At 37.7% G+C, this 25,672-nt stretch overlaps 1 protein-coding gene across 2 annotated transcripts in view; it reads right to left on the bottom strand.

Annotated features, from left to right (window-relative positions):
* GK (glycerol kinase) overlaps positions 1-25,672 on the bottom strand; it is a 72,608-nt gene that overhangs the window by 3,618 nt on the left and 43,318 nt on the right. For both annotated transcript variants that reach the window (XM_004386232.3, XM_004386231.3), the window contains exons 11-18: positions 21,214-21,256; positions 20,456-20,536; positions 7,254-7,332; positions 6,397-6,493; positions 5,812-5,896; positions 5,264-5,384; positions 5,009-5,152; positions 2,918-2,998 (exon numbers count right to left, since the gene is read on the bottom strand). In XM_004386232.3, coding sequence (XP_004386289.1) covers positions 2,918-2,998; positions 5,009-5,152; positions 5,264-5,384; positions 5,812-5,896; positions 6,397-6,493; positions 7,254-7,332; positions 20,456-20,536; positions 21,214-21,256 — 731 coding nt within the window. The remainder of the gene's footprint in view (positions 1-2,917; positions 2,999-5,008; positions 5,153-5,263; positions 5,385-5,811; positions 5,897-6,396; positions 6,494-7,253; positions 7,333-20,455; positions 20,537-21,213; positions 21,257-25,672) is intronic.

Genomic DNA, 25,672 nt, shown 5'->3' with positions numbered 1-25,672 from the left:
TGGTTGAATGTTCATGGGGAATCGGGCGGAGGGGAGGAGTGTGCTGTTGCAGAATGGGGTGAGCGGTTGGGGTCTCATAACAATGTATGTTAAAAAAAAAAAAAATTCTGTATGGCAGACTAACTTGAAATGTAAACTTCATTTAATTACATCAATTAAAAAAAAAAAAGATTCCCTGTGGGCATATTTTGTGATGTAATAAACTGATGGTAGTCATTTCTTTGCTTTTTGGGAGAGGATTTTTTTTTCGCTTATAAAGTAGATTTTCATTAAAGAGGGACATAATCCATTTCCCCCGTTTTACCACTGCTTAGATTATTTCTCAAATAAAAAACAAGATTTCTTTTTGTTTCCATATTTGTAGAGACAATATTTTGAGTTTAGAACAGGGGAACATATTTTACAGTTCTGTTAGACTGACCTATAAGTTAGAATAACTGATTTCCTGATGTGGCTACAGTGAGTTCTAGTTTGAGAAGATGAGGTCTGAGTACTAACTGCATTCACGAGTCCCTGTCAACTTAGGTGGCATCTATGTAATAAGGATACGTCCCTTCTGATGAAATACATATATACTATGTTTATTATCTGATAGCTGTGTAATGCATTTTAAACCAGTTTGGCCTGTTTTCAAAATGTTGTTTTGGTGGGTTTTAAGTCCAAAGGCAGGAAGTCACACATTTATGAAAACCTTTCTTTCAAAATTCACACCAAAAGTGCATTAAAAGTACTTAAAAATAGTTTACAATGCATTCAAATATAGTTACAAACAAGAAAATACATGTAAGACTACACCAAAATTGGCAAACTGCTTTGGAACTTAAGCAAACATAATATTCTTCCCATAAACTAAACAAATTCAAAAATAAGATACCAGCTAGCAATTCTAATATCCTTTCAAGTTTATTAAAATAGGATTCTATCTGTATTATCATCATATATCCTTTAAAGGAATATAATTAGCATTTCATTAACTGAATTTTTTTTATTCTGACATAATTATCTAGCTTAGAGACTCCCCATGCACCCACCCACTGCCATCGAGTTGATTCTGACTCATAGCGACCCTAATAGGACAGAGTAGAACTGCTCCCTACGGTTCCCAAGGCTGTAAATATTTATGGAAGTAGACTGCCCCTTCTTCTTCCTGCAGAGAGTCCCCAAATAGTATAAGTTGTTATAAATGGTCTTTCATAAATCTATTCAAAAATCATTTTCAAATTTGGTTTAAATCCACTGCAGTCTAACTGAAACTAAAACAAAATTTTCAAAAATCTGTAAAGCTCTCCAAAAAATCAAATTACTGTTATCATCATTGCTGAGTAGGAACTGAAGAAATCATGTAAACTTTTTGTTTTCTTTTATCAGCTTTTGCTTGGAATTTTAAATTCACTGACAGTAAATTACACAAACAAAGGGAAAATGATCAATTGGTTTTATGAGAATTCTGTAATTAAAATTATATCCTTAACTGCTAGTAAGTAGAACTGCTGTGTATGAGTGAGAAAATGGGGGTGGAAGGAGGGAGAGAGGGAGGATTATGTCATTAAAAAAAAATCCAACTAATCAAAGAAATGTAACTCAACTTCTCATAAGCCATTAATTAATAGCAATTAGCTAAGCCCTGGAGCCCTGGTGACACAGTGATTAAGGGCTCAGGCTGCTAAGCCACTCCTTGGAAACCCTATGGGGCGTTTCTACTTTGTCATATAGGGTCACTATGAGTCAGAATCGACTTGATGGTACACAACAACAACAGCTCAGCAATTAGCACAGTGGTAGAAACACAGTTATGTTTGAGAAGTTTGATTGTAATGGGCTTCAAAACAGCAAACAGTCTCAGCAAGAAAAGCTTTGCCACCACCTTGGAAAAGGAAGCTAAGTCTCAGAACAAAGTATTTAAAGAAAAATGAAGTGAAGCTTATTTAGGAGAAAAAACAAAAGCTTCAAAGTAGGAACATCCAGGACTGAAAATACAGATCAAAGTAATCTGTTGTAGTGGATTGCTGGATGGGTCTGGAAGCTTTTCCTAGAAGCCTAATACATTCAAAGTGGTTCTACAATCACATTAGGGTTGGAAGACAGGTTATATTTTATTTATAAACTCTTCTCCATTGAAGCATATGCTTCCATCTGTTATTAGCCATTGTTCCATTTGTAATGTTCCAAATCTTTCATTTAACAGAGAGCTAAAATATTATGCCATATTACTCACTTAGGGTTGTTTACAACTAAATGGTTTACTTCAGCTGGATACCTTCTTACCCGAGTGACTAAAAAAGACAGGAAAAAAGTAGGAGGACGCTTCTACCTTCCCAGCTAAGTAATTGAAAACAGAAAAAAAAAAAGTCCCCTATTTCCTGTCAAGAGTATTTCCCAATCTCTTATGACACTTCTCATTTACTCTGTTTGGTGAATTTCTTCCTCTCTGATTCCAAAGGAATTTCCATTATGTATGCTTGCTAAGTACTTGGAATCAGTCTAGGAAGGAGTGAAATATATTCTGAAATTAATATAGCTTTCAGTTGATTCATGTCATAAAGACAGCCACCCAAAAAGGTAGAGTAAGACATTAAACGAAAAAGAAAAATCTAGTTGATTTTTTTTTTCCATTAAGAAGAAACCAGAAATAATTTTACTTTTGGAAAATTAAGTGATCAGTTGAAGTACCAGGAATAAACTAATAAGGAAAGACATGGCAGGATAGAGTTAAAGTATTTACATCAACCTGACAAACATTTTACGTTTAAAATTTTGAAGTGCTTTCAAATTGTAAGAAACACTGGATATAGATAATGCTTTTCTTCAGAGCAGTCAACAGATATCCCTTGCTAAGAGTAAATGCCCAGATATTGAAATAAAACTATTTACCATACTAAGAAAAAAATGGCAATAACAAATAATAAAACATCTTTACCACTTTCTGGAGCCTGAGTTGTAACCCAACCCACTGACTTCATCACAGCCTTTTTCCACGTAGAATAACGAATTTCACTTTCTGGAATTAGAACAAACACACGGATGAAAGATAGTTTACTGAGATGTTTGAAGCACCATACTTATGTTCACTCAGCATTCTTGGCAAATCCTTGCACATATTAAATTAAGTTGGGCTTTCCCACGACTCAGATTTGAGACAGCATGTTTGCTGGTGACTGTAGTAACTGGGAGAGAAGCTTACTCGGAAACTGGACTGAAACATGACAGGGGAGGTTCAGCATGGGTCTGCAGGGTGAAGGGAGGCTTGCCAGATATGCTAGGAAGAGTAATACCTGTTGTGAAGACTGAAGCCATTCACAAGCAAGAGATGATGAATTAGGAGGGGGAAGGGAGAGAGCATAGGCTGAGGGAAAGGATATACTGTAATATGGAAAGACTAAAAGGAGAATCGTTTTTGGCCTATTCAAAGAATTTAACGAATATTGATTCCTCACAAGCTTTACAGGTTGCATTCTTATGAGATCCCTCCCACTTCCCAAACCTTAAAGCAGTATTTCTTTAATGTGAAAACCTGCACAGGAGGAATAAACAAATACAGGTGCCGGTGCCTTCAGGCACGCACTATGCAATTCCTAACCATACCAAACCACACGCGGCCTCCCTTCTCCCAAGCCTCCCAGCCTTTCCACAAACCCTGTTTGCTGAAACCCGTAACGCCCAAGAGAGAGGGTTCAGGTATCACTCCCTTAAGAAAGCTTTCACCACTTCTGACCCTTCCTCCATCTTCCCACAGCACTTAACATATATCTCAGGATAACTGCAGCCATATTGAATTTTTATGGTTTTTATCTACCTCTCCCAATATACTTGAGACTCCTGAAGGGCAAGGATTTGGTCTTATTCATCTCTATATCCCAATGTCAAGTGTAGTCTCTGGCTTGTAATAGGTTCTAAATAAATGTTTGCTGGAACAATGAACTCTCTGTATCTAGGTGCCCATTCTCCAGGGTGTTTGCGTAAGACTGTGCGTGTGTTGTGGGGAGAAAAGGAGAAGAAGAGGGAGCATAATCAATATAACAGATCCAACCCTGGGCAAAGTGTTGGCAGTGATGGTTATCCTCAGAAAACAGTAATTCTTAACCCTTTGCACAAAATTTACTTGTTTGAAGAGTGAGCTTAGCTGTAAACATTATTTGCTTATTTAAAAAATTTTTTTCAGAAGTAAAAAAATTTGTTGAACTTCATTTTTATCCAACATTGCAAAAGTTAAAAGTTACTTATGAGGCACATGGTAGTATACTGTCTGATAATAAAATTACTAGTATTACAATTCATTTTCTTGTATATGGAAAAGAATGAATAAAATTAAGAAATGCTGGCATAGTCTTCCAGAAAATTAAACAAAAGTGTATTGGGAAGCTTATTTCCCAGTGGCACAAAATCCACTTTGATGCGATTTTATGAACAGGTTTCTAGAAAGTTATAAAACCAAATTTCATATATAGAACCTTATTTTCTACTCACATTTATTTCAATTTAAGAGCTGAATCACTATATTTTAATAAAAGTACCCGTCAGAGCTTCTGGCTTAGCTTAGCTTTGTTGGACAGAAATCAGATATTTAATTCCCATATATTTAATTGTTGCTGCCTGTAGGGTCGCTATGAGTTGGAATCGACTTGACGGCGGTGGGTTTGCTTTTTTGGGTTTTTTTTTTGGCCCTTGTCAGGTTAGCCCTGCTGGGCTGGAAAGCTACCAGAGTGTCCCTTACTTAGTCCAGTGAATCATGTCCTTTTACAGAAAAGGCTGTAAACAGCACAAGTGAAAGGCAAAAAGGTGACTGTAGAAATTTTTTAAATAAAGAATTAGTTTTCTGATTCACACTCATTCAGTACAATATAGCTCAATATGCTTATGTAGATCAGTGCAAACATAGGAGACAAATCTGAAACGGTAACATTTGCTATTTTACTTTGTTCCTCCATTTACGAATGAACAGAAAGGCAAACTCCCGTGCACTAAATACAATCGTTTTTATATCATTAGAAATTTCACTCTTTAAACGTACCCTCAGCGTTGATCTGTGGTTCAAACCGCTCCATCGTGACCGCTGACAAATCCTCAGGTTCTAGACTCCAGACGCCAACTCCTTCCGCGGCCCCTGCGGCCATGGCAGCTCCCAGCGCTGTTGTCTCAGGCATCGAAGGCTTTACTGAGGAGAGAGAGCTACATCAACATCTTTGTAGTTACACATGCCTAAAAAACCAGTTCTTCTGAAAGAGACATTACTTCTCAGAGTTTAAGAGAATGAACGCTTACTAACCTACTGGAATATACAGAATGTCCGCTTGTAGCTGCATAAGAATTTTGTTGCTGGTCATTCCTCCATCTACCTGCAAATGGCTGAGTGGAATTCCGCAGTCGCGGTTCATGGCGTCCAAAATCTTAAATTAAATTACATAATTAAACTACTTCAGAGTAATATCTTGGAAAATGGCAATCTTCCACTCAAAAACCCTCAATAGCTTCCCAAAGTGTAGAGAATAAAATTTTAGACTTCTTATTCAGGTCTTCCAAGCCCTCCTTGATCTGGTCCCAATCAACGTTTCCTCTCAATACACCTCTGCCCTGCCCCAAGCCCAACAACTGTTTTTGCATCCTGGTTTCCTGCCTCCATCCTTCTATTTGTGCTATTTCCTTTGCCTAATACGTACCACTTAGCAACCCCCAGCCATAAAACCTTGTATTTATTAGTGTATAGGCAGGCTTCACTACTGATTAACGATTTCATAAATTTCAGGCATAATACATACTTTGTTTACAAGTGACAAAAGTGGATAAAATATAAGAAAACAGTGCCATATTTATTACCTCTCGAGTTTGGAAACAAACAGCTTCTAATGCAGCGAAAGCAATATGACATTTATTGGTAAACTGAGTAAGACCACAGATTATCCTAAAAATGCAAAAATTTTAAAATTATAATGCTATAAATGAGTCAGTAATCTAAAATGTCCCAAATACACATGGAAAAGTTGAATTCAGTGGAAAGAAATGTAGAGAGAAATTGGACATAAACATTAATTGGTAAACTCTTTATAGTCCACAATCCTGAATCCACATATGAAAAAGTTCATGATCCACCTGAATAGATGTAAATAATATAAAATGAAATCAGTATTCATTTAGATGATGTAATTTTGCTACACAACTTGCAGACGCCTTGAAGATAAAAGATAATAATCCTAAACATGAATAGGGATATGGCAGGGGGTTATTGTTTGATGATCTATAACTTGGAGTTTAAAGTTTCTGAAATTATACTCCACAAAGAAAAAAGATTTCCTCAACAGCTTAAAGTCATTTGAAAATAACTTAGGTAGGAAAGTACACATACTAACTTACTTTAGTAAATAATCAAAACCCAGACAAGCATACCATATTTTCAATACTCACCCTCTTGCACTAGGCTCCCAATAAGGTGCATACAACCCTGAAAACGCTGGGACGAAGTAGCAGCCATAAGAAGTACCTGCTTCTTTAGCAAGTTTTTCTAAAATTAGAAAAGAAAAATATTAGTATTCTATTTACTTTATTCAATAAACATACTTGTTTAAAAAATTAGGACAAGGCTTTTGGTTTCCTATTCTTCGGCATAGCAAAATGCTACTAATTACCACAGTATTCTAAGGAACAACAAAAACAAGTTTCCCCACATTGAACACTCCCACTACAATGTAACCCAGCTCAAGAAATACAAGAAGTGACTTAGTCTCCTTAACTAATTTTAGTCATTTGTACTACTTTTAAGGTTGTTGACCAGGAGATGAGAAGTGCCTTCCAGTGTTATCTATAATCAGAAATGTTATTTTTGATTGTCCCACTTTCCAGCAAAGTAAAACATGTGGATGAAAGAATGGCAGTTCAAAATTATTATCCAAAGACTGAGCCATATTAACACTCCAATTATAGGTACCCAAATTTTAATATTCACTCTAATCTAGGCGTCAAAGCTCTTTCTCATCAGATAAATCTAGCTGGACAACTGCACTTGTAGATTCTGGTAATCTTTGGTGTTCAATTTTACACTTGGGTAATTTTTATGCCCAACCTTGCCAGTTTATTAATAATCACCACTAATTATATTCATTTGTTGTTTTATAAATCTTCACAAAATAGTCTTTTATGTGTAAGTCAAACCCATAATAGGGATTCATATAATTTAATGTCACATATGTGGCACAGCACATGTATTTACAGATTGCAGAGGTATGTTAGAACCTTTGTTCTAACCGTTGTTAGAATGTGCTTACCAATTTCCTCTGAGGTACTTATAATTCCAAGATTGTCTCTGAGCCAGCGAATAACAGCACCAGCTATAGCAACAGAACCCTAAGGAAAAAAAGGAATCCAAGATAGAATATATGTTATCACTAAAAAAGATTTTTTAAAGCATATTCTCTTTGTATGAGACTACCAAAAAGATAAAATTCAAACAATTTCAAATTTAGAACTTCTAGAAATATGATAAACTAGGCCTTTCAATACAAACATACTTTTACCTGGGTAACTAATAAAAGTTCTTCATGGGACTGGGGCAAGAAGAGAGCCCTCCTGCACACCTCTGGACCCATCCTCATAGGTGGATATTAATTTGTTGAGCAGTTTGTCTCTTGTACAATTGTTCTATCTCTTGCTAAGTTACCTAGGAAGATTATTACCTAAATACATTCCAGTCTTATCCTCAAAATTGTCAGAGAGGCTACATTAATTTTTTCAAGTCCAATTCCTGTATCTAACAGTATATTAAGAAAAAAAAATTTAGCAAGGAAGCTAGACAAAGTAATTATTCTTCAGAACATCACCAAGATGGGAGTGAGGGGGGAAGACTGGCAATAAGGAAGAAAAGATACAATTTACAGCCAGATGAACCGATCTTGAGTCCCAGCACTCACTTGCTATGTGATCTTACACAAATACTTGGGCTTTCTAAGTCTCCGTTTCCTCACCTATAAAAGGGTGGTGACTATAATAACACTATCTACACCTAAACAAAAAGTAGAGGGTCAGAGAAGAGAAGACAACTCTCTCAACGAGATGGATTGACAGTGGCTGCAAGAATGGGCTCAAGCATAGCAATGATTTTGAGGATGGCGCAGGACCGGGCAGTGTTTCCTTCTGTTGTGCATAGATAGACTCACTATGAGACGGAACCAGCCTGACAGCACCTAACAACAACCTAAACAAACTACTATGAGGCGGAATATGAGAATATATGTGAAGGTTCTTACTGATATGTAAATATCAACTTCATTCATTTTTTAAGTGTTAAGTTTATCGGCCAAGTGTCCATCAACTGATGAATGCATTAAAATGTGGTATATGCATACAATGGACTAATATTTGGCCATAAAAAGGAATGAACTACTGATGCATACTACAACATGGGTGAACCCTGAAAATATTATATGCTGAGTGAAAGAAGCCAGATACAAAAGACCACATATTGTATTATTCCATTTATATAAAATGCCCAGTATAGGCAAATCCATAGAGACAGAAAGTAGATTAGTGAATGCCTAAAGCTGCGCAAAGTAGCTGGAGGTTTCTCTTTGCGGTGATAAAAATTTTCTGAAGTTAGATTATGGTGATGGTTGCACAACTCTGTGAATATACCTAAAACCTTTAAATTATATACTTTAAAAGGGTGAGTTTTATGGTGTGTGAATTATAGCTCAATAAAGCTGATAAAAACAAGACCCTGAGGTCCAAAAAAAAGACTATCAGCACAAATCATAGGAATAACAATTTTTTTGCTCTGATGTTTCATTCACATAGATTATTAACATAAATTACTTACACAGAATCACCCCAAACTAGACCGTCAGGTGACATTTGGTGTTTTAAATTGGTATGTATTAAACCAGAATGAGTTTTACCCGTTGCTTACCTCTCTGCCCCCAATTCAATCAACAGTTTAGCTGAATTTACAAACGGTCACTCTTTCTTGCTGTCAGTTTTCAGAATATAAACAAACTATAGAATGAATATGTTGATACACTCTATCATTCATAGCTTTTATATGTTACTGCAAAGCTGCAGAAAACCATAAGTGTTCAGTTTATTCAGTGGAATTTTTAGATATGAAAATTATTGGAGGAACAGATTTGTCCCATTGCCATTGAGTCGATTCTGACTCACCGACCCTATACGACAAGAGTAGAACTGCCCCATAGGGTTTCCAAGGAGTGTCTGGTGGATTCGTACTGCCGACCCTTTGGTTAACAGCCGAACTCTTAACCACTGCGCCACCAGGGCTCCAGATATGACATAACAGTGCAAATATAACAGGCTTTAAGAATGGGACAATAACAATTCTACAACTACCTTACAAGAGAGGGACTCTACCTTTGATATGCTTATATATTTAGGTACTCAGTGGGACCACTTAGGAGAACTAAGTGAATCTTTTGTTTAGAAAGACTTAATTTTATTCACAAACTTCCTTCGGAAGAGGACAGTTCAGAGGTGATGTTGTGGCTGTAGTGCCATAGAGTCGGTTCTGACTCTTAGTGACACTATATACAACAGAACGAAACACTGCTCGGTCCTGTGCCATTCTCACAGTCAATGCTATATTTGAGCCCACTGTTGACTCACTGTGTCAGTCAATCTCATTGAGGGTCTTCCTCTTTTTCACTGAACGTCTGCTTTACCAAGCATGATGTCATTCTCCAGGGATGGGTCCTTCCTAATAACATGTCCAAAGTACTTGAGACAAAGAATCCATACTGAAGGCTATAGTCTTTGATTTTCTTCAGTAAATGCTTTAAGTCCGCTTCACTTTCAGCAAGCAAGGTTGTGCCATCTGCGTATCACAGGTTCTTAATGAGTCTTCCCCCAATCCTGATGCCACGTTCTTCCTCATATAGTTCAGCTTCTCGGATTATTTGCTCGACACACAGATTGAGTAAGTATGGTAGTTCAGAGACACTAGCTGTCAAATACTAGTAAATGTATGTCTTAGTCATCTAGTGCTGCTATAACAGAAACACAAGTGGATGGTTTTAACGAAAAGAAGTTTATTTCCTCACAGTTAAAGTAGGCTAAAAGCCCAAATTCAGGGCATCAGCTCCAGGGGAAGGCTTTTTATCTCTATCAGCCTTCTTCTCTTTGGTGTTCCCCTGGACTAGGAGCTTCTCTGCACAGGGACCCCGGTCCAAGGGACGCGCTCTGCTACTGGCAATGCTTTCTTGATGGTATGAGGTCCCCATTCTCTGCTTGCTTCCCTTTCCTTTTATTTCTTGAGAGATAAAAGGTGGTGCAGGCCACATCCTAGGGAAACTCCCTTTACATTGAATCAGGGATGTGACCTGGGTAAGGGTGGTGTTACAATCCCACCCTAATCCTCTTTAACATAAAATTACAATCACAAAATGGAGGCCAACCACACAATTCTGGGAATCATGGCACAGCGAAATTGATACACGCATTTTCTGGGGACATAATTCAATCCATGACAATGTATAAGATTTTGTCGACCAGTGCTGTCCAATAGAAATATAATGTGAGCCATATATGAAATTAAAATTTTTCTGGTCATCACATTAAAAAGTAAAAAGAAGCAGGTAAAATATATTTTATTTAAACCAATATATCCAAAATATTATTATTTGAACATGTAATCAATACAAAATTGAGATATTTTACTTTTTTTTATGCTAAAGTCTGTGAAATCTGGTGTGTATTTTACACTTACAGCACATTTCAAGTGTGCAAAACCACATGGGGCTAGTGGCTACCATATTGAACAGCACAGTTCTAGATCTAATTGAGGGGGAAAAAAAAAAAAAGACAGATGTCTCTTTCCCTTATATGCTCTCAAATGTCACTGGCCCTAAATAGTATCTAACCAAGAAATTTGTATATTTCAAGAGTTTTAGGTGAATAGAATTAGACTATGAACGAAACCTAAAGTGACATATAGAAGGTGGTTGTCAATTTCCTGTCAATTATGTTATTGTAAATCATATCACATCCTAAATATAAAGATCCACTTGAGTGTCTCATCTACAAATATGAATCAACCACTATTCTAAGTCATGACCCTCTAGGAATGGTGTTTGCAAATGTAATAGGTGCACTCTAAGAAAGACATCGTGGAAATGAGAAGGTATAAAGAAGAGTAAATTAAGTAATAAAACAACAGTAGGAATATCTTATTTAAAAACTAGACACATAGCCTGGAAAGTGAAAGGCTAAGAAATATGCTATGAGAAGACTGGATTAAAAATAATCAAGTAAATCTGATGTAATGTCATAGCAAACAAACATACTCATACTCAATATGAGTATCACTGCCATGAACAGTATTTATGTATAAAGTAGATATTTCAGTATGCAGTGTAGTTGTATATTACAGGACAGTTAAGTTTAAAATCAATGGGTACAGAGAAAAATCATGTAAAATTAACAGTATCTTCAAATTGCTTAAAATCATCCGTAAGGTATGCTAAAGATAGTTTTGTGTGTACTACAGTAATATGTACCTCTCTATATATAATTTGGGGCCCTGGTGGCACAGTGATTAAGAGCTCAGGCTGCTAACCAAAAGGTTGGCAGTTTGAATCCACCAGCCGCTCCTTGGAAACTCTACGGGGCAGTTCTCCTCTGTCCTATAGGGTCGCCATGAGTCGGAATCAACTCAATGGCAACAGGTTTGGTTTGGATTTATATATAATTTATTCACTACCTAATTTGTGTATATTAGATTACAAATGCAAAGACTAATTCTATGGCATTTTTTATTGCACAGAAAAGAGAAAGGGAAAACAAAGTTGAACAGGGGCAACATTATTTTTGAAATGTAATATATATTATTAATACTTCAGTAGCAAATTAGAGAATTAAAATTAAGGACACTTATTGCTCAAAAGGTGTACCTTCCAAGAAAGTGAATTATACAAGTCCATAAACAATTTCTATAGGCTGATTGAGGACAGACTCTTAAGGTGGCTCCCATGATCCCTGCTCTGCTGATGTTCACGCCTTTGTGTGATTCCCTCTCCCTGAGTGTGGCAGGACCTCCGGCTTGCTTGTACCATTGTTACTGTACATCGGAAGTGACAGGATGTCAGTGATGACATGATCATATTACATAAAATAATAGCGACAATAGTGCCTGTCTTACTGGACTCTCTTCCTTCCTCAATAGCTTTGAGGAAGCAGATGGCCATGTTGGGGGACTCCATCGGCAAGGAACTACAGGTAGCTTTTAGGAACTGAGGGTGATCTATGGCTCACTGTCAGCAAGAAACTGAAGTTCTCAGTTCTACAACCGCAAGAAACTGAAATTCAGTCAATAACCTGAGTGCACTTGGAAACAAATTTTTCCTCCATCAAGCCTCAGATGAGACCACAGGGTCAGCCAACACGTTGATTATAGCCTTGTGAGACTGAGTAGAAGACTCAGCTAAGCTGTGCCTGGATTCCTGACCCACAAAAACTGTGAGATAATAAATGTATGTTGTTTTAAGTTACTGAATTTATGATAATATTGTTACACAGCAATACATAACCAATACATAAGTTTATACCTAAAATGGAATATCAGTCTCAAGATGGATGAAATACTCTAAAAAGGAAATCGTTTTTTTTTCCCCACACAAAAATTTATACGTACAATAAAATATAAATAAAAAAGAAAAAAAAATTTATACATACATTGTTATGGGACCCTAATTGCTCTCCCCATACTGTGAGAGCACACTCTTCCTTTCCACCCGATTCCCCATGTCCATTCAACCAGCTAAAAAGGAAATCTTAATACTATAATCATAAATCCTACCAAAGCAGAGATGGGGAGGGGACATTTAAAGAAACCAGTAGGGCTACATAGGGAGCCCACGGAAAAAAATGGCATAACACAGGACTCGGTATTTAAACAATACTTATTCAGTGCCTAATATATGCCAGCACGCTGGGATAGAGTGGTACACAAGACAGACAAGTACCCAGGTCTCAAGAAACATCCTATAAGCGGCCATCTAAGATACAACTACTGGTTTCTTCCTGTATGGAGCAAAAGAGAATGAAGGAAACCAAAGACACAAAGAAGAAACTAGTCCACAGGACTAATACTCCACATGAACCACTTCTAGCCTCAGACCAGAAGTACTAGATGGTGCCTGGCTACCATTACTAACAGTTGCGACCAGGGACACAAAAGAAGGACCCAGATAGAGTGGGAGAAAAATGTAGAACAAAATGCAAATTCCTAAAAAAGACAAGACTTACTGAACTGATAGAAAGTAGATGAACCTCTAAGAATATTGCCCTAAGATATTCTTTTAACTTGGAACTGAAGCCACTCCCAGAGGTCTCCTTTCAGCCAAATAATAGATTCACTTAAAAAATTAATGATATTACCCATGAGGAATGTGCTCCCTTAAACAATCAACTATGAGACCAAATGGTCAACATTTACCCAAAAGCAAAGATTAGAAGGCAAGGAGGGGAAGGGAAGCTAGATCAATGGAAACAGAACAAACAGAATGGAAATAGTGAGAATTGTAACCAATATCACAGAACAATTTGAAAAAAACAAGTTAAATGGGAACCTAATTTGCTGTGTAAATTTTCACCTAAAACACAACAAAATGTTCAACAGAATACAAAGCATGAAAGTTTCAAGTCCTAAGCTCAAGTTCATAAATATATTGAAGGTGCCATAAGAATTTTTGTTTTGTGAAATAATATTTAGAAAAAGATGAACATGGTAAGGGAGTAGAACAGCGTGGGGAAGATGGTGTACTATTAGGAGATGACAGAGGGAAGGCAGAACGATTCAACTGCTATTTTGCTTTAGTCCCTTAAACCACTAAGAAAACAAATTCCAGTTAGAAATAGTGAGACAAATTCAATTAGTTTAAAATGAGTTTAAAGTCCTAGAACAATTTAAAGATCATGTGGCCCAACTCCTTTTTTACAGACAATGAAAATGGGAACCCAGAGATAATAGAATTTCAGACCCAGATGAACCACATGTCAGGGGCCTAGGGGAGAAAAAAAAAAAAAGAGTTCTCTTGGTCACGAAAAAGAGGTAGATGTTGATACACATCAACAGAGCATGGTGAGTTTGTACTTCAAAAACCCCCTTTGCTCTAAATACTTATGATAACTGACAAAATATAAAAAGAAAAAACTAAAATCATATATGCTGACTCAAATACAGAATAACATCTAGGTGAACCAAATTAAATAGAAATGTACAACCGATTAGGACTGGAGCCACAAGCATGATGGGTTCTGATTCAAGGAGTAGGCAGCGGTGGCGGGGAACTGGCTCCTCCAGAGGAAAGGGGTCCAAAATGCTTTCTGCAAGACAGGTTACAGAATTAGGCTCAATGTTTGGAGCCAGGGGCTAGGTAATGCTCTCCTACTTGTGTAAGGATGCTGGAAAAATCTGCTGATTAAAGCTACAGTTTAATGGAAGATGATGGGTGATAAACACTGGTGACCAATTCTGCTATATCCCTAGTTTCTTCCCAATACAATCATAAAATACAATTTCTAGATTGGGAGCACAGAAGATTACTCAAAATAGAATAACAGGCTCAAATCAGGACATGAAAACTCCAAAATATATTATTATTAAGAAATCACCTAACAAAACTTTACAGCTGGAATAGAATTCATTCCAGTCTGACAAAGACTTTCAAATACCTATGCTGAGCAGATTAAAAGGAATAAATTAAGGCACAATTTCCATAAAATTCTGAATTAAACAAAGTGAAATGAAACCAAATCAAGTGCATATGAAAAATAACCAATAAAAGTTCTGGAAATGAAAATACTGAATGAAATTAAAATGTAACAGATGAGATAAACTCTAGAATACACAGAGATGATAAGTAAATACGTGTTCTAATACACTGCTGATAGAAATATAACTTGGATTATCCACTGTGAAAAATGGTTTGTGTTATCAACTGAAAGTAAAGACACACATAGTCCATGGACTAGAAATTCTATTCCTTCAAAATTTGTACACATATACATAAGGAGAAATATACAAAAATGCTTATAGCAGAATTTTTCATAATAGCCCAAACTGAAAACAACTCAAATGTCATCAACAGTAGAATAAATACTAAACTGTGGTATTTTCATAATGTAATGAAAAAGAATGAAATAATAGCTGTATCTAACAACACAGATTAATCTCACAAACATGATGTTGAGTGAAAGAAACCAGATTAAAGAAGGCATACTGTATGACATCATGTTATTTTTGTTTTGTCTTGGTTTAAAAAGCGAATTTGGAAATGAAAGATAAAGACTGAGAAACTTACCAGAGATGCAGCACAGAGAAACAAAGAAACTTTTTAAAAATGTATGAAAGGGCAGTTAAAAGACATGGAGAATGAGTTGAGAGATTCCAGTATTCATCCAATAGCAATTCCAGAAGAGAATGGAGGTAATGGTAGATAAAAAGTATTTGAAGAGTTAATTGCTGAGAATTTTTCTAGAACTGAAGACAGACTGTATCCAAGTACCTAACAAGATAAATAAAAAGAAATCCAAACCTGGGGACACATAGAAAATCAATCATAAGGAGATAATATTCAAAACTCCCAGACAACAAGCCCAATTATCTACAAAGGAACCACCACTGAAATCAACAACAGAGGTCTCGTGAGCATCAAAAATATCCAGAAGGGATATGGGAAAAACAATTGTTAATCTAGGACCTTATACCTACCCTCAGTGCATGGGCAAAATAAAGGCAGCTATAAAAAGACTAGGCTTACAGCACAACTTGTACAAGGCAAGGTCATGGAAGCTCCACAGACACATCCAAACTCCCTGAGGGACTGAATTGCTCGGCGGATGGCTATAGGGACCACAGTCACGGGGAACATCTAGCTCAACTGGCATAACACAGTTTATAAAGAGAATGTTCTACATTCTACCTTGGTGAGTAGCCTATGGGGTCTTAAAAGCCTGTGAGCAGCCATCTGAGATACTCCACTGGTCTCACCCCTTCGGCAGCAAGGGAGAACAAAGAAAACAAGACACAAGGGAAAGATTGGTCCAAAGGACTAATTGACCACAACTATCATGGCCTCCACCAGACTAAGTCCAGTACAACGAGATGGTGTCCGGCTACCACCACTGACTGCTCTGAAAGGGATCACAATAGAGGGTCCTGGACAGAGCCGGAAAAGGATGTAGAACAAAATTCTAACTCATAAAAAAAAAAAAGACCAGATTTACTGGTCTAACAGACTGGAGAAACCCCGAGAGTATGGACCCCAGACACCCTTTTAGCTCAGTAATGAAGTCACTCCCGAGGTTCACCCTTCAGCCAAAGATTAGACAGACCCATAAAACAAAACAAGACTAATGGAGCACAACAGTCCAGGAACAAGGACTAGAAGGCAGGAGGGGACAGGAAAGCTGGTAATAGGGAACCCAGGGTTGAGAAGGGACAGTGTTGACATGTCATGGGGTTGTTAACCATTGTCATAAAACAATATGTGTACTAACTGTTTAATGAGAAACTATTTGTTCTGTAAACCTTCATCTAAAGTACAAGAAAAAAAAATTAAATATTTTAAGGGTTCGGGGGGAGGGTGGGAGATGAATGAATAGGTGGAGCACAGAGCATTTTAAGGGTATTCTGCATGATACTATAATGGTGGATACGTAACACGCCATTTGCCAAAACCCACAGATGTATACAACCCATAGAGTGAACCCTAGTGTAAACTATGGATTTGAGTGAATAATAATGTATCAACATTGGTTCATCAATTGTAATAAATGTAGCACACTAATACAAGATGTTAATAATTGAAGAAACTGTGGGTGAAGAGAGGGGGGGTATATGGGAACATTCTGTACTTTGTGTAAATGTTCTGTAAACTTAAAACTGCTCTATTCAGGGGACATCTAGGTCAACCGGCATAACAAAGTTCATTAACGAAACGTCGTGCATCCCACTTTGGTGAGTGGCATCTGGGGTCTTAAAAGCTAGCAAGCGGCCATCTAAGATGCATCAATTGGTCCCAATCCACCTGGAGCAAAGGAAAATGAAGAACACCAAAGACACAAGGAAAGTATTAGCCCAAGAGACAGAAAGGGCCACATAAACCAGAGACTTCATTAGCCTGAGACCAGAAAAACTAGATGCTGCCTGGCTACCACCAATGACCTGACAGGGAACACAACAGAGAGTCCCTGATGGAGCAGGAGAAAAGCGGGGTGCAGAACTCAAATTCTAGTGAAAAGACCAGACTTAATGGTTTGATTGAGACTGGAGGGACCCTGGAAGACATGGCCCCTGGACTCTCTGCTAGCCCAAAACTAAAACCATTCCCGAGGCCAACTCTTCAGACAAAGATTAGACTGAACTATGGGACATAAAATGATACTTGTGAAGAGTGTGCTTCTTATTCTTAGCTCAGGTAGATATATGAGACTAAACGGGCAGCTCCTGTCCAGAGGCAAGATGAGAAGGCAGAGAGGGTCAGGAGCTGGTTGAATGGACACGGGAAATCCGGGGTGGAAAGGAGGAGAAACTGAAAAAAAAAAAAAAAGAAATTATGTTGCTTCCAAATCGTCAGAGAAAGAATGAAAGGACACTAGAAGACTGAAGATAGATAGCTATAGTTTCAGTTTTTATAAAGGGTAGAAAGTAAATTTTTAATATCTCAGACAGCTAAGCTTAACAATCTCTCAAATTAAAGAAATGATTAAATATACACTTTGTAAGCACTTACAAAGAAAGGAAATAAGTGTGACCAAGTGGAATTAGAATAACTTCACTGAGAAAGAGTTTTACCAATCTAGCTTCATTTCCCACTTTTTTTTGTTTGGTTGGCTTAATTTTTTTATGTTTGTTAACTGCAAAACCTTAGAAAACATAGAAAAGAATAAAGAAAAAATCCTATCTGCTACTGTTAACATATTAGTGTGTGTGTGTGTGTGTTGTTGTTATTGTTAAGATTTCTAGCTTAGCAGACAAAGTGACATAGATGAGATACAGTGAAATGAACACTGGACTTGGGAGACTGCAGCCTGGAAAATCCAGGCTGGAGGCCTGTCTCCTCCACTTACAAGGAAGAAGATAGTACAATGAGGCCGTGTAGGCATCTAAGCTTTGCTATCTAAAAATCTGGATTTGCATCCTGGATCTGCTACTCACCAGGTCAAAAGTGACCTGGGACAAGTGATTCCCATTTCACTTTTCTAATCTCAAGATCCCCCTTTTGTAAAACAAAGGAGTAGGAGGGTGTAGCTATCTATGGTGTCATATGATGTAATGTTCCTCTCAGCTCTAAATTTCTATTAATCTAAGAAAATTATACAAATTGAAACAAAATCACAAAACATATGCTTGTGAAATCTCCAGATGAAACAAAATTGGAAGGGTAACAGCAAAGAGTGAACAAGAATTCTGACTGCATAGGAATAGGCTGAAGCCACTCTCATGAAATTTAACAGGAAAAACTAATACCTGAATTTAGATGAACAAAAAATCTTCTGTGCAAACACAGAATGGGGTGGACTTTGTTTGCCAACAATTCATTGGAAAAAAATAAGAGCAAGGTATTTTAACACATGCTCCCAGAGCCAGTGGTATGATGGAATTATTAGGTCTAATTAGTGAACTCCCAGGCTAGAATAGCAGAAGCAGTGTCTACGGTGAGAGAGGCAAAAATCACAGTATTGTATATGGGTCAGATCACATGTACTCGAAAAAAAAACAAACCATTGCTATAGAGTTGATTCTGACCCATGGCGGCCCCATGTTTCAGAGTAGAACTGTGCTCCATAGGGTTTTTAATGGCTGCCATCTTATGGAATTAGATCACCAGGCCTTTCTTCTGTGGTGCCGCTGGGTGGATCCGAAATGCCAACCTTTGGTTAGTAGCCAAGTGCAAACCGTCCGCAACACCCAGGGACCTAGATCATATGTAGAACATTATATTCCTTTCTGGAAGACACTGACAAATTGGAATGCATTTAATGAAGCGAACTCACAACTAGAAAACATCTAGGAAACATGTGACATCAGGGAACTGACAAAGTTTATTCTGGAGTAGGAAGACACAGAAAAAATGAGAGCTGCCTCCCAGAATTTGAATGCTCAGTTTTTGGCACTATGTTCAAACAGAAGCCAGAAAGTTACCAGTAAAGCTTACAAGAGAAGGCTTTTCATGTTGGGAAGGAAGTTAAGGCCAGGTGACCCCTTTCCAGGTCGAAAACCAAACCTGTTGCCATTGAATTAATTCCGACTCGTAGTGACCCTATGGGACAGAGTAGAACTGCCTTATAAGTGTTTCCAAGGAGTGGCTGGTGGATTCGAACTGCCAACCTGTTGGTTAGCAGTTGAACACTTAACCACTATGTCACCGGGCTCCTTTCCAGGTCTAAGGCATCTATTAATTTTAAACCACTGATTGCCTCCGATGTGAGAAAAAAAGGGAACAAAACTACTATTTATTATCATAGGAAACACTTATCAAGAGTATATTCTACGTGCCTGGTGCTGTGCTAAGTACTTCCCACAGGAGGGAAAGGGAAGGAGAGAGAGACAGGATTTTAGGTTCTGAGAAGTGTTATGATACCCTTAATACATGGAACAAGTTTATCATAATTCTTCTATCCATACAAAAAGGGCTAGGGGGATTATTGTGCTTATACAAAAAAAAATAAAAAAGGAACAAACAAATATTCCTCGTGCTCTAGGCATCACAATTAATAAAATGTTTTAACTACAAACAGAAGCCCAAAATGTATAGCCAAATTATTATCCGACTCCAGGAAATAGCCCTCATTAAGTTTTCAGAGCAATTTTATACTTGTACTTTACAAAGCAGTCACTTCAAAACTAATTGTAAAGCAACACTTAGAAAAAAACTGGTTTTACAAAAAGAGTGCTGTTTCTTTGACTTTATAAATGTTTCTAACATCTGCGGAATTATAAGCATAATACAAATTCACCATAGCCTATAGACTTAGACTAACATATCCCTACTAAAATTTACAAACACGTTTAAAACAAATGCTTCCAGTGGTAAATGGCATAAATCTCCTCACTTTCTTTACCACATCAAAATGTGACATGAAATTTATTTTCTCGGGAGACAAGTGAAGAGAGTTGCTCTGCCTTTTTTTGTCCACTGGTTCTCTTTAGAACACTGGAACATTTCAGTTATAAAAACACAGAATTTTCAAGCCGAAAGAAATGTTTGAGATCAAGTTAAGCCTTTTATTAAACTTCAGAGATAGAAAACCTTACATCGTAGAGTGGTCAAGTAATACACCCAAGGTTCATGACTAGTTGGTACAAGAACTGAGGAACTAGTAAAATCAAGGTCTCCTGGGAGTTCTGACTCCTAGCTCAGTACAAGTTTCCTTACTAGAAAAGGTGTTAGAAAACACTATAATTTTCATTAGCTTTGAATGTTTGTCATATTAGCCACATTGATTTAAAAGAACTTACTTCCAATGCATAATATACCGGCTTGTCTCTGCCTAGTTTGTAAGCCACCGTGGTCAGAAGGCCATGTTCAGAAAATACACACTGTATGAAATAGAGATGAAAAAGTCAGGAAAATAAAAATATAGCACAAGAATTTTTTTTAAAGCTAAAATGGCCTAGATACAAAATAACTCAATAAATATCCCAATTTAAAAGACAAACAATAAATAAATCTTAAAAGTCAAAGTGGAGCTCTGGTGGTGTAGTGGTTAAGACCTCAGGCTACAAGCCAAAAAGTTGCCAGTTCGAATCCACCAGCCACTCCTTGGAAACCCTATGGAGCAGTTCTACTCTGTCCTATAGGGTCGCTGTGAGTTGGAATCGACTCAGTGGCACACAACAATAACAACAAGAGTCAAAGTTACCACTATTAAAAAGAACACACAAACTGTACAAAGTCTATTCCTTCTTCTAAATTAGAGTTGCATTAAGAATCTGACAAGGTCCCAGTCTAGATTTCCCACTAACACAATTAAAAACACACATAGAAAATTCAAAGAACCTGAAATGGTTCTGAGTAGGACCATTCAAACTTATGGTTTTTATTGAGTTCTAAATTAAAGCCTGTTGTTAGCTGCAGTCAAGTTGATTCCGACTGATAAAGATTGAATGAAAGCTGACAACTCAAAAGTAACTTAACAGCAAATTATGCTCAAGTATTACTTATATGAACTTAAAGAAGACTTTTAACAATCTTTTATTTAATAAAAAAAACCAACCTTATGGCCTGTATTACAAAGTAAGAAACAGCCTGTTCCATACCTATAGTTGGGGGGCAGGGAGGAGAGAATGAACATTATGACAAATTTTATTAAATTATGAAACATTAATAATAGAAATAATCTAAACTGACATTTAATTTAATGCAATAAAAGCCTTAACGTTCTAGAAAAGTTCTAAAAGTTAACAAGCACCATATACTCTTTATGGAATAGTATTTTAAAGATCAGTATAGAAGAAAATATACTTAGTGTAATTTTAATGGGAAAAAAATGTAGGCATAGTGTTTAGCATTTAGTCAGTTATAGCCTAAGGCTGTGTTTATAAAACACCACTAAAGTACAACAAATTCTCCATTCATTCACAATTGCATTGCTACTAATAATCCCCTACTCACCAACTGAACTGCCTAGCTTAGCTCTATCATTAATACAATCATAAACTGGCAAGAGGCACTCCTTCTGGCACAGACAGGAGGGTAGGTCCAGAGTGTTGGAAAGTGTAGCCAGAACATGGGGACTGGAGTGGCATAAAAAGGGAAGGCTCACCTTTCCCCTTCTCTCTGCAGGATAGGGCATTATAATGGTGGTGGGATAATTGGAGCCAGAGCGTAACCCACTGACATGGAAGAACTGAATTTATTTTGCGGCAGCCTTATCAGTATAAGCTCTGGACTCTGCAACAAGTCTCTCACTTTGACATTAATGAGTAGTTTTGACTTGTGTAGGGCAGATAAGCAGCTCAAACTGATACCAGTATGGGTCACAGGGAAATAGTTTTAAAGAGAGTTGGGCTAATAAGGATGCTTTCCTGCCCAAGCTCAGGATTCCCTCCCACAGGCTTTGCTGCTGTGCTCTATACGCCATGATTCTAACCGTACTGGTGACCTTCTAGCAGGTAACATTCCAGCAGCTGAGGGGGAGTGCTCAGTCCAGGGGCTGGCAGAGATATCCCAGCAGAAGCTACTACCAGTCAGCACTAAGTCAACAGATGCTATCAGTTGCATTTCTCTTGTGGAACAAACAGAAACCACTGGAATTTTTTTTCCAACAAACATTTTTCCAGGCACCATGGTGCAGTGGTTAAGAGCTACGGCTGCTAACGAAAAGGTCGGCAATTCGAATCCACCAGCCGCTCCTTGGAAACCCTGTATGGCAGTTCTACTTTGTCCTTTAGGGTTGCTAGAATTGGAATCGACTCGTTGGCAACAGGTTTGGTTTGGTTTATTGTTCTGAATAAGAATTAGTTAGCTGAGATATTTTCTCTCTTCTCGCCCAAATATATTCTTGGCCTGCTTGATGAACAGCTGACACATTCAAGAAGCATGGGATTAATGAATATACAAGTTTATAAAGACACTTGTCAAATAATACTAGTTAAGAACAATGCATTTACTAATTAAAACACAAATCACCACATCTTTTTACGGCCACAACTCTGAAAACCCTAGGTTTTAAGTTCCTCTCTTTTAATAAATAGTCATAAGTTAATAATCCATTTCACACTTTTAAAAAGGAGAGATCTGTACCCATTCAGCACCCATATAAACACTGTGTACTGAATGGTTGTGTACGAATCTAAAAGTACAAAATTGATGCAAAGGCTCAAGGCACTTAATAAATGAAAATGATTTCTTAAGTTAGTACACTTGACAAGTTGTTAATTGCCATCAAGTCACCTCTGACTCATGGTGTCCCTGTGTATAACAGAATGAAACACTGCCTGGTCCTGTGCCATCTTCATGATTGTTGCTATGTTTGCGTTCATCCTTGTAGCCATTGTGTCAATCCATCTCATTGAGGGTTGCCCATTGAGGGTTTTTGTTAATGAGTATCGTCAATGCATGAATACACTCACATTGCTACATTTAGACCACAACACTCAAAGCAGTACAGAGACAATTATTTCCCTCTTAAAATTGTATTATTCCTTCTTCACAGTACCAAAAACCAAAACCAAACCCGTTGCCGTCGAGTTGATTGTGTCTCATAGCGACCCTATAGGAGAGAGTAGAACTGCCCCATAGGGTTTCTAAGGCTGTAATGTTTATGGAAACAAACTGCCACATCTTTCTCCCTTGGAGCAGCTAGTGGGTTTGAATTGCCGACCTTTCAGCTGGCAGCTAAGCACTTAACCACTGTGCCACCAGGGCTCCTCCTTTTTCACAGTAGTCAATCATATATGCAGCTTTCAACAATTATGTGGTCTATCTATCCTTCTTCAAGATGGTGCTATGTTTAAACATCTCAGAAAGATGTTTGACTTTGAAATATCTCTGCCTCCTTTTCTGACATCTGTGAAGGTAAAGGTTGCTTGCTATCCTTCATGATTATTAGCTCAGGACTGAGCAGCCTAGAGAGGTGTGGCAAAGATGACTCACAAAAAAGGGTGAGAGGCACTGGGTGAAGCTGTGAAGGAGGTAAAGGCCTTCTTTATTCCACTCAGTCAATGCCTCTGGTAAGGGAGATGAGGCATCCATCTTAGGTTCTCTTTCTTAAAAATGAAATTTAATGCTCAAATAATGCATATTCATTCATTCTATATTAGAAAATATAGATAAAATCAAAAGTAAAATCAGAATCACCCATAATCCATCCCCTGACCCCGAATCAGACAGAGATATGCTTCCCATTGACTTCTGAGCTGTCATATTCTCCCTGCTGAGGTTCAGAACACTAAAATTCCAATTCCAATGTCTCTAACCTCTTTTAGGACTTCATTCTACCTATCACTTAGCCCCCATTTATTTTACAACTTCCATCTTTTTCCTCTGTTCAGAAACTAAAGAAATCTTCTCTGGACTTATCATACCTTAAAAACAAAAACAAAGAAAATCCCCGAAACTCTGCACGACCCTGTTAAACTAACAAACTATATACCTCTCTCACCATTCCTGCCTGGATGGTTGCATTTTTGAAAAGCATCTTCTGTCTTGCTTGCTGTCTCTATTTTCTACCCATCTGCATCTCTTTTGACATTTGAACCTGGCTTCCATCTTAAGCATTCCACTAAAACTTCTGTTATGGATTGAATTGTGTCCCCGCAAGAAGATATGTAGCTGTGAATATGACCCTGTTTTGGAAATTGGGTCTTTGAAGATGTTATTGGTTAGGTTAATATGAAGTCATACTGGAGTAGGCTGAGTCCTAATCCTATGGACTGGTGTCCTTATAAAAGAGAAGATACACAGAGACAGAGAGATGATGGTCATGTGAAGATGCGTCTACCAGCCAAGAAACGTCAAGGATTGCTGGCCATCACTGGAAGCTAGGAGGGAGGCATGGAACAGATTCTCTCTCAGAGCCCTCAGAAGGAATTAACGTGGCTGACATCCTAATTTCAGACTCTTAATCTCCAAAACTTTAAGACAATAAATTTCTGTTCTTATAAGCCACCCCCAGTTTGTGCTATTTTGTTACAGCAGCCCTAGGAAGCCAGTACAATTTCATTCCTGGGGGTCACCAATGAAGTTCTAATTTCTATATCCAATAGTCTGTTCTCAGTTCTCAGCCTCCTTGACCTTTTGGTAGTATTTTGCTCTGCTGACCATGCCTCTCTCTTAAATATCTTTACCCTGGATTTCCACATTAACGAATAACTGCATTCTCCTATTTTTCTGACTCTCCATCTCCTACGTCTCCTAAATATGTCCTCTACTTGTTTACTTTTTCTTGGTAATTTTATCTACTGCTATTGCTTAATAAATTACTTCTATATATGGGAAATCCAAAATCTCTATTTTTATACTGAACTCATCCCACATTCCAAATGTATGCAAAATACCAGCTTACTAGACCGCAAATATTTCCCAAACAGAAATTCTACTCAGAGCAGTTTCTTAGTTTGCCTAAACCTAACCACCCTACCCAGGTGCCTAGAGGCAGTAATCTCCTCTTCCTTTCCCGTTCCCCATATACCAAGTCATATCCACCCATAACCTCCCTCTCTGTCCCCATCCTCCTTAGTCCATGCCCTCAATACCAAGATGCTGTAGTGGCCTCTTCCACAGCCTCCTGGCCTCTAGTCTGTCCTCACTTTGGCCCAGGACTTCCATATTATCAACTAGCAGCTCCAGTCATTTTTGAACACCAGATCATAAACCAGAAGCTTCCTACTGGTCTATCAAGAAAAACCTCCTCAGCCTGAAATTCAGAGCTTTTACAACATGACCCCAACCCACCTCTCTAGCTTTATTTTCTACCACTTCCCTGCCTTGATCTTTTCTATATTCTGTAAACAAAGTCCTCAATTTCCTTATTTGTACCTTTGCTCACTGTGTTCCCTCCACCTGCCAGCATCACTTATTCTTCAGAACATCTCTTCACTAACAATCTTTTACGATTTTTCTTCCCTCTCTTTGAAACCCAACAGCATTACTTCAAAGTTTCTTATAGCACTAACTTCTGATTTATAGTGACTGTGTATTTGTGTTCTTTCCCCGCAATAAGAGAAACATGA

This window comes from Trichechus manatus, unplaced genomic scaffold, assembly GCF_000243295.1.
Source record: "Trichechus manatus latirostris isolate Lorelei unplaced genomic scaffold, TriManLat1.0 scaffold00159, whole genome shotgun sequence".
In the NCBI taxonomy this organism is placed as follows: domain Eukaryota; kingdom Metazoa; phylum Chordata; class Mammalia; order Sirenia; family Trichechidae; genus Trichechus; species Trichechus manatus.
Note: the sequence above shows the minus strand (reverse complement) of the source record. Positions and strands in the feature narration are given on the sequence as shown.